The following is a 10344-nucleotide window of genomic DNA, read 5'->3' as shown; positions in this document are numbered from 1 at the left end:
TCACAAACAACATCACACCGACTACCATTCACCACCGCATTAGACATCACCACCATCAAACCATCATCATCGTTCTCACCACCACTTTGACCACCATTCTAACTACCATGTACCCACTCCCTCGCAATCACCATCCAACGCAGTTCGGGGTGGTGGGATGTTGTGGGTGTAGTGAATATTCAATCAACTCCTGACAAACCTTATTAACATTAATACATGGTACATAGATTTTCATGATCACTGCCTTGATAACTTTTTTTCACAACTGAACATTCTGGCATACATTTACTGCACATTTGCGTATAGCTCCACATTTAAAAGGCCAGGTCCCCATACAACCCTACCACAGTAGTAAAGATTTCCCCGATGTCCATAAGTCTCCACATAACGACTACAATAAAGGTCTTGGAGCTAGCTAGACAGTTGTAATGTGGACACCTTACATTGCCACATATACCATCGATCAAAGGGGGCCGGCTAGTTACCCTGGGGTTATAAACTCCTGATCCACACCGTAAATAGACCACTAAAATGACGCAAAATGCTATAATATCGGTTCGGTGTGATTATATATTGACGACACGCACCATGCATACGTACGCCGTATGTTATATAGCCAGTTTCTCAACATATTCTTTTCATCAATTATTACACTTTAATGGTGTTGTTTATTAGAGTAAAGTGTGTTTAGGTACATAAATGTATATTTATCCTTATCTATGAGTTATTTTCAGTGTATGTGTGTACCAATAAGTGTTGTGAAATCTTCTTGCAAGTAGAAGACATGCTTTTGACAGATATTTCTTATGAACAAGTAAAGGGTTCTGTGGCTTTTATTAGTGTAATGTTTCTGCCTTCAAAGGCAACAAAAAGTCAGTATCTATTCTCATAGTTGTTTGTTGTACTCCCGGTATGCCTGCAACTTCACATCGCCAACGCCGTGATATACCACTGGCCATCATCGGTGACATCGCCTTCGGGCTTTTGTCTATTACAAGAAATTCCCTATAGACATTCATATCCGTATTTCTGTGACAACAAGAAGGAACAGCGTCAATCAGAGTGGAGGCGACAACTTCACACACTTACATTCACGAACCATTGATGGCTTTATGCCTTTGCTAAACGGTGGTCGTGTTCTGCCATGAGAGAAGCACACGTCGTTAGGATAGCAGAGTTTACAATACCAACATACATGACCCTTGAGTGAATTTCAAACAAGTTACTAGTACTTGTTTAAGTAGTTTGTGGATGATAAAAATCTGACACTCTTTGAAGGTACATTGCCATCTTTTGTATCTTTGGTGCTTGTGAACAAGATGCGGTCTCGACAACAAAGATGTGGTTGTCATTTGCAAACCTGAAAGTGTTTAAATTCTCATCGTGATGAATCATCACCATCTCAATGAAATACGAACATGCATCCATAGCTCCGTGGCATATTGGTTGAAGCGTTCGTCCATCCCGCCGAAGAGACCTTGGTTCAATACCCATATTGGTATTATGTACTTGCCCGGTCTCGGAGCCCCATGCTGTGTGATGGCTTGAATATTGCATTAAATCATACCCAACTTCTATCACACACACACCGTGACAGAACAAAAAATATTTGAGTATATAAGACTACCAAAAAAAAACTTCGTTCCAATGCGTTTATTCAAACAGTTACTGCAATTGTCTTCAGTAGTTCCCAAGTTTAACCAATGATAGCAGATCCTTGATAAGCACTGCCCCTAAAAAGAAAACGAAAGCATGTACCAATCGTTCATAGCCCGGATAGACCAACACACAGATCCTGATTTTAACAGCATATTTTCTGGTATTATTATTTAGCAGCAGAAGAAAAGCTTTTTGTCATAACAACAGTGCTACACTAACAATATTAGTTGGTACGTCACAACTTCTATTACCGTTGTTGATCGTAAACATCGGTGAACTGGGCGTAATGTTGATGTTTTCAACTGTTTCTTGTATTAATGCTTCCAGAAAAAGAATCATTCCTCAATTATGTTTTCATGGCCATACTATAACTCACGGTATCTCGCACAAAAACATCTGATTAGTCTCGCATGGGGCATCGTTCCACATGAAGTTACGAGATGTGAAGAGAGCCATGCAATCCTCGTCCCCCAAGGAATTAGGTTCTCCTGGGACCCAGTGTGAGTAGACAATAGGGTCTCCAGACCAAGACCACATGAAATTGCCTTCAACGATGAGGTCACTTCCGCCGATCCAGACGTCCATGGTGTTTACAGAGGCTGACAGAGGCAGGGATACAGATTAAACAGCCTGTGCTTCTGTGTTAACTGTGCAGATTATATCACCAGAAAGTTATTGTATGTATCAGTTTGAGTCTTTTCGTTCTGATATACAGCCGGTGAAGATGAATCAAACCTTGAAATAGAATTTTGGAGAACTGACTCTTTTCCTTTCAAAGTGTCCGACTCACACAAAAAATGAGCGAAATCACTGTTGAAAATAGCATCAACACATGGGAACATTTTAACATAGTTAAATACAGTGGGATGAAATAATTACTACTATGCGCATGTATTGCCTTCAATAACATATTCATGCATTACCACGATTTACAGTTTGTCACAAAGTACCATCCCGAATATTATTGCGGATGTAACGACTATTGAAAAGACACAGGCACTAATGCCATACTTTGTTATTGTACACCTTCTAAGACAATAATAAGAAACATAAGTTTACAATGAAAACATAGTTCAGTAGAACCACATGTAAATGACTATTTCCATGCCATTGGGGCGCGATGGCACATGATCAGCCAGGTCAAACATTGTAGCCATCAGCTCTTCAATTAAGTTGACTGGATACCTCTGCCCTAAGTTTCAATATTTATTACATTAATTTTACACTCAACGAAAATGTTTGGCACAATCATTTATTTTAACATTACCTTTGCCAACCTGAAATTTCAGTTAGAGCAATGAATATATCCTTTGATCATAAAATTACATGTTCCTTGTACGACTTACATTTTAACGGTGCAAGGTAAGATTCCAAAAACTGTTGCTCAGATGCTGTGGAGATTTCGGCAAGTTTAGCTCCAAATGCTTCGCAGAATATCTGAAAAAATATAATTATATCATGTTCATACCATTAGGGGCATAACGTTACATTGTGTATACTGTGCAACTCACTGGGCGAATATCAGGATCATCTCGAGACCCATTAGTTTTGAGGTCATTAGCTACTATGTGGATGATGCAGTGTACATGTGGATGTAGAACATATAGCATCAACCAGGGAAAGATTACACTACTGTCATATATAAAATATTCACTGCGTCAGAAATTATCAGATCATGGTTCATTTCATCCGTAACTGATTGATCTTCCGTGATCACATGACAGCCTACAGGTATACAGATACAGAAACTGGGGAACAATGTAATTTATTTGTTTTATTTTTCTATTTACGGGGTTGCTATGTTGATTTCAAAATGAAAAGAAACTTTTACAGTAACTGTTGTTTTTTGAGCTCCCTGCTTTTATAAACACTGGAAAATAACCTTCGACTCTTTGGGGGTAAATATTGTTGTTGATGAGTCATAAATATCAGGTTTCATCTTTACATGAAGTATTTATATATTAATGATTTTATCCCACTGGTCACTGTGGATATGCTGACAGTGTTGAGTCCGGACGTCAACAGTCTCATATGATATGTTCCACTGTGTATTAATTACCATTGTGTCAAATTCCTCCTCCACTGCATGTTTATGACTTGCAGAATAAAACAATTATGAAAGTAAATTGTACACGTTTATTTGTGTAGAAGAAGAAGAATTCGAAGAAGTTTATAGAAGACAAAGGCAAAACATTGTGTGATTATTTAAGACAGATATTTACAGTACGTCAGGTAACACAAAGGCAACCTAATTATATATTGATCATTATGACCCAGCCTTTCGTTTGAAAGTCAAAAAGTCGATCTCTTGGTTTGGCTTGTTACAAGTTGCCTTCATTTGCGAAACATAAAAGAAAAATGAATATGTCTCTTCGGATTTCACAGCAGAAGAACTGCCGAGTTCAGTATGTTTCATCCGCCTTGTGAGGTGGTACTGTGTTTTTGGTGGACGTCAGCGAGACAACATCTGCTGGTTATTGAACAGTTACTTTGAGTACGTCTGTGACAGGTACATACACAGTCACTGAAATGTGTACTGGTACACAAATGTTTACTCGTTGATACTTTATTTCCAATCAGACTTCCAAATATGACAGCAAAGGAAAATCATCAAAATACATTTGATTATAAATTTGTTGTTGATTATAAATTTGTAAGTACTGATCTCCACTGAATAGTATTTTATATTTTTTTATCATCAATAAAACCTCACTGACTTTTAATGGTAATTATATTATTTACGGCGCATGTATTACAATAACAATTCATTATTTGTTTGTAGTGTTTATATACATGTAGCTATAACATCCACCGCGATGGACCATTATTTTAAAAGGCATGTCGATTGTGGGGACCATTATTGCAGATGGTTTTGGCTTGGTAACATGGAAATCACTCTCAAAACGCACAAGTATGTGAATGTGATCGTCTCATTTCTGCCAGATGGAGCAACGATGATCTTTGAATACTTATGGACGAAATTTAAGGGGAAAGGTAATAGAAACACGTTGAAATAGAAAAACAATATCACTATTGCACACAGAGCAAATTACGCCAATATCTAAAAAATAATAATACGAGAGAGAGGAGGGGGGGGGGGGGAGTGAGAGAGAGAGGGTGGGGGAGAGAGAGAGACTTCACGACGTTTACGCTGGAACTACATGTATCTGCACTGACGTCGTGGATGTACAACTATGAATTTCACTCTGTAGGCGGGAACAGCAATGGGGAGATGTGGGCGTTTGAGGATGGACCCGTGATATATTTGTACATTACATCTGCTGTTGTCAACAGGTAGGATACATGCTAGTTATTCGTTATATTACGCAGCTGGTACACACTGTGTCAGCAAGTACAAAGATAAAATTGGTCCAGGATTTCGCATCTGCCCACTGTGGTCTAAGAGTATGACATTTGAACTGTTTGCCTACAGGCCAACAGGTAAATGAGAGATGAAAAAGATTTGGCGGAACTCCATTTGCAAAAACTAATATCCGGCGCTGCACCCACGATTAATACCTGTTTATGTGTTTTCTTAACAACCGCCTATTTCTTTGAATAAATTAACTTATTAATCTTACATATATTTTCAGTGGCATTTCTTATATTTTTCCTTTCTGGCCACAAACAAAATCATTTCTTTTTTGTCTTTTTATAGTTCGTGTAATACACTTAAAACAGATGGGTTTATTTGGAGATTGCGCGCCACTGAGTAGTCTCGATCCTCGGAGTGATCTTTGTCATTGGTTTCACTCATTGACATGGCGTCCCTTGTCCTACAATCGATTTGTTGAACGTGAATCAAAATCGTAGTGACTGAGTGGGGAATCAACAATAGCCTTATCGTACATTCTACCATGAAAATACTCGATTCAGTTTTATCATTCAGAGGTTTCAATTCACAATAACACACCAATGATTCAAGCATAACAGCAGAAAATAAGATACAATAAGAAAGAACTTCTTTCTCAATCCGGATCAGTAGGATATTTTAAGCTGATGCTTGTCTGACATACAGACACGTGCAATGAGATGGTTACACCGTATACTGATAGACTGACGAAGGGGGAAAATAGGTGCATAACACTATGATTTCTGCAATGATCTGACAAAAGACTACAGACACTGAAATAAACACATTGCCCAAGTTGTGACAATACTGTTTGACCAGAATAGGGCCAATGGTCACCGTATCAGAATAGAATAATACATTCTTAAGGTAAATCATCTTAACCGCACACAGAAAGATTGTCTGAATGTATTTAAAGTTAGATTTATTTGGTGTCTACTAGAGATAAGCTTCGGAAACATAGGTCTGTAAAATTATTACATTCTAAATTGTAGTGACAGCGATATAACAATTAGGATTGCTCCAATACTCTTCTTGCGTGCGGTGCTTCCTCCGTGGTAACTTTAATCGGAGGAAAATGTCTCTATATTTGTTGATGCTACGTTTTATCGCTGTTGGCAGACTTACGATCGCCTCTGGCCACGTTGTAGGTATCAGGAAGACCTTGTAGCACGAATCGTCATGGCGAACAAAACCATTGGGACATAAAGCTGAAGCTAATGTAATAAAAACATTTCTAAATTCAAGCAAAACCAAATGAAATGAAACGCAAAAAGGTTGAGTTAAAAGCCTTCTATTAGTATCGACGGCTAATCTGTCCTCAATAGAACAGACTGAACCTTAAAGGAACAACATATTGATTAAAATCTCATTTCAATTTTAAACACTGATGTGTCACAACCTGTGAATGGAGTGACGGGGTGGTTTTACAAATGTAAAATGGGTGTTGAATGGTCATAGAATCGTGTGATGGTCTCATAAGAAGAAGAAAGTAATACAGATACTAGCGGGCAAACGTGAGGGTAGTCTGTAAAGGTGACTGATAAATGACATCGGCAGTGACTGGAACCGTAGACAGAATGAGTCACCTAGACATAAAGTGACTTATACATCCACACTGATAACATATATGCAAAACGGCATGTGATAGACTTATGGCTTGGAAGGCAGGGGGCGAGAGAATACTGGTTTACGCCGCTGTCAGCAATATTCCAGCGCGACATCTGTAAATGTTCGTGTCCTGGCAAGGCAGACCAGTTGCTGGTAGCATTTGGACAACGATCCCAGCCAGAGAGACACTTTATGACATCCATATCAACATCCGAGTGAATGAGTTGAGTTTAACGCCGCTTTGAACAGTTATATCACGGCTTGTCAGCGTAATGTGGGAGGAAAGCCCGAAGTGATTTTGTAACCCACGAGCACGGTATGGTGCTGACAAACCTAGAAACATAATCGGGGACAACCGGAATTCGAACCCACGACCATAGGCTGCTGGCGTCCCCAAGGGACGCAACTCTGCACAGCGAATTGCGACGCCTTTGGCGACACTCGTGCCCCCTGTCACCATCTGTTACTCATGTATCCTGCAACAAACATGGGTACAAACACAAACACAAACACAAACACAACAGAAACATACACACACACACGCTGAAAACCTATACATCCCGGTAGTCCCATAGAAGAGATACACAAACGCAAGCACGCACGCACGCACGCACGCACGCACACACGTATACGCTCTCACACACGGATACGCACACGCACGCACTAGGGCGCGCGCACACACACACACATTGGAGACCTATTGCTTCCCGTTATCCCCAGGCAGAGATACATGATCCGACGATACTGGGGGCCTACTCTTCTCCGTCGTCACCAGAAAAGATAGATAGCTAGGCAGAAATACAAACTCACACACGCACACGCGCACTGGAGACCTGTTCCTCACCGCAATCCCTAGGAAGAGTAATACGGACACACACACACACACACACACACACACACACACACACACACACACACACACACACACACACACACACACACAAACACATTATGGACAGACAAACACGCACACGCACGCACGCCCGCACGTATACAAACACTCAAACACATACACACACAAACAGATAGTGGACGATCACGTCGCTTACAGACACACACGCACACACACATACAGAGGAGGTGGCCAAACACATAAACAGACACACGAGCGTCCATACAGCAAAACGATTGAATGTTGTTTTAACGTCAGTCAAACCAGAGAGTGAGAGCATGATATGATACAATATACCAAGATATAAGTTGTCTGAGGAATGAGAATCCGGTGCACACGTACACGGTGATGTCTGACACCTACCTGTGGCGACTAACACCGCGCACCATGTCATACGGTACAGAAGTGAGAGACGTGTCGCCGCCATTCTGCCAGTACAATGGGAACACGACAGGTGTGTCGTATCAGGGGTCATGAGGGTCCAACTCTCTACTCTAATTAGACGTGAATGGTTTTTGAAACCGTTTGTCGAGAAAAATGAAAAAAAGTGGACCCACGTTACTGGATACAGTGGACAGTACGGAGTAGAACTATTTTAGCTGATGTTTGCATTTTATGAACGTTTCAAACCATGTTTGTGCAGAAAGATTGATTCCTGGTTTTGGTTTTGGTGCGTTCGATTAGTAAAATTTGAGTGACCTGAGTCAACCGAGGTTGACTAGGTTCGACTAGTCTCTAACGCAATATTAGTTTAAATAATAATTTCTAGATTATAGAAAAAAATAAGAACAAGTCGTCCCGATAACAGACTGGCCTCCTTCACTGTCCGCTTATCTAGGTTTGTCGAATATAAGGACAGAATAATTATACCCCCATGGACATCTCATCCAGTACGACCTTGGAGCAAGGCTGAAATTGAGCCTGAGTTAATCAAGGATAACTTTGGGCAGTCCCCGAAACATGCAACCATAGATATTATACAAAAATGTCTGCCAGGAGAAGGAGAAACATAACAGCCATGTGTATTGCAACTTCCCGAGGCAAGAGTGAGTGAGTGAGTGAGTTGGGTTTAACGCCGCTTTTAACATTATTCCAGTTATATCACGGCGTGTCAGCTTAATGTGGGAGGAAAGCCCGAAGTGATGCAGGTCTCAGACGTTTACCACTTCGGTGAAACCCACGAGCACGGGTATGGTGCTGACAAACCTAGAAACATAACTGGGGCGAACCGGGATTCGAACCCACAATCATAGGTTTCTGGCGTGCCCAAGGGACGCAACTCTGCACAGCGAATCGCGGCGCCTTAGACGACTGGGCCACCCGTGCCCACTCCCGAGGCAAGAGAGTTAACTGACTTTAAAAGTCAGTTAACTCCTTTGCCTCGGGAAGATGTATGTATTGCTATGACACACAACTATGAGAGGTAAACAAGTATTTGAATGTTTGACAAAGCTGACATTGTATCTTTTCTATTTGATGCATAATAACGACAAGATTTCCAAAATAGCCTGTACAATATCAGACAGAGATGCAAAATAATCATCAAAGTTGCATTGTTGATTCCAAAGTATTTATATCAAGAAGCGATAGTTAAATTTCCCTGACGCACATCAGAACACACATATGTTATCAATACCTAGTTAATTATATTCATTAAAATGCTTTTGATGATGATTGGGTCAATAAATGAAACCAAATAGCTTTAACGATGACGTCACTTGGCTGCTGCTAACCAGAGTGTCCCCTCAGGGGTTCAGTAGATATGGGCAACTTAGGTCAACCGAAGTATGACGTAAATCAGTTGATATGTGCTAACATTGGTCAACCAAGGCTTACTTAGGATGCACCTTGATCAACACGGCTTCCTCCGTGGTTTTGAAATACAAGCAGTGGTACTTTTGTTTTTTGTGAGATGTTTTTAAAAGATGTCAATCTATATTTGAGATTTGACGCATTGAATTTGCTCCACCCACTGTTTGTGCAGAAGGATATTAATTAACACCCGAACTGGCTGATTAGGAACAATTTTGTTTAATGGTCAAACATTTCTACTGATAGGAAAATGGTTAGGATGCGTTGACTTCGATCTATTATTTCCTATTACCTTCACATATGTATCATGTATACAGGTACATATGATTAAAACAGATGAAAGCGGTGTTATGTTGTCAGTGATGCGAAAATGAACAGAAAGAAAAGAAAAACAGGTAAGGGACATAACTCTTCCCAGACTAAATGTTTGCCTCAGCTGATGTGCTGCGTTGACACACAGTTCGGCAAATGTTTTCTTAACAGCACCTCAAAGTGTCGCACAGTTAAGCTGAGACTTTGCACAGAGTCGAAATCCTGCAAGTTTGCCGTTTTTATGTTATCTAGGAAAGAAGATGTATTAAGATGATATACAAATTCAAGCACGATAAACATGATGCGTTAATCACCTGTGTTGCTTCGAAAATTGAATTTTATTCATGTCAAGGGAAGAGTCAAGTTATGATTATTCTCTAATTTGATATAAAAATATTATGTAACAACTTTTGTGTCAAAACACGAAAGCAGAACTTTGAAACCTCGATATTCCAGACCCTGTTAATCCGGAAACCCCAATACTACTCGCAACACGAAAACAAATACAAAGTGACTTTATTCGCTATTTAAGTACAATACCTTACCTCATCACACCTCACCTCACCTTAACTCACCTCACCTCGTCTCACCTTACCTCTCCCCACCTCATCGTACCTCTCCTCACCCCATCCCACCTTACCTCACCTCACACCACCCCATTCCACCCCACCCCACCCCACCCCACCCCACCTCACCTCACCCCACCTCA

At 40.4% G+C, this 10344-nt stretch overlaps 1 protein-coding gene across 1 annotated transcript; it reads right to left on the bottom strand.

The window, feature by feature from the left end:
• Positions 1 to 1638: 1638 nt before the first annotated feature.
• On the bottom strand, positions 1639 to 7959 carry LOC124135820 (echinoidin-like). The gene is made up of 5 exons (XM_046501420.2): positions 7875 to 7959; positions 6137 to 6225; positions 3006 to 3096; positions 2036 to 2258; positions 1639 to 1733 (listed from the first exon to the last, which is right to left on the bottom strand). The coding sequence occupies exons 1-5, from the start codon at positions 7936 to 7938 to the stop codon at positions 1697 to 1699; spliced, it is 504 nt and encodes a 167-aa protein (XP_046357376.1). The 5' UTR covers positions 7939 to 7959; the 3' UTR covers positions 1639 to 1696.
• Between the last annotated feature and the right edge of the window lie 2385 nt (positions 7960 to 10344).

Source organism: Haliotis rufescens, unplaced genomic scaffold (assembly GCF_023055435.1).
Source record: "Haliotis rufescens isolate VD_foot unplaced genomic scaffold, xgHalRufe1.0.p SCAF_4, whole genome shotgun sequence".
Classification (NCBI taxonomy): domain Eukaryota; kingdom Metazoa; phylum Mollusca; class Gastropoda; order Lepetellida; family Haliotidae; genus Haliotis; species Haliotis rufescens.
The sequence above is the reverse complement of the archived record's forward strand: the minus strand, read 5'-3'. Positions and strand labels throughout refer to the sequence as shown.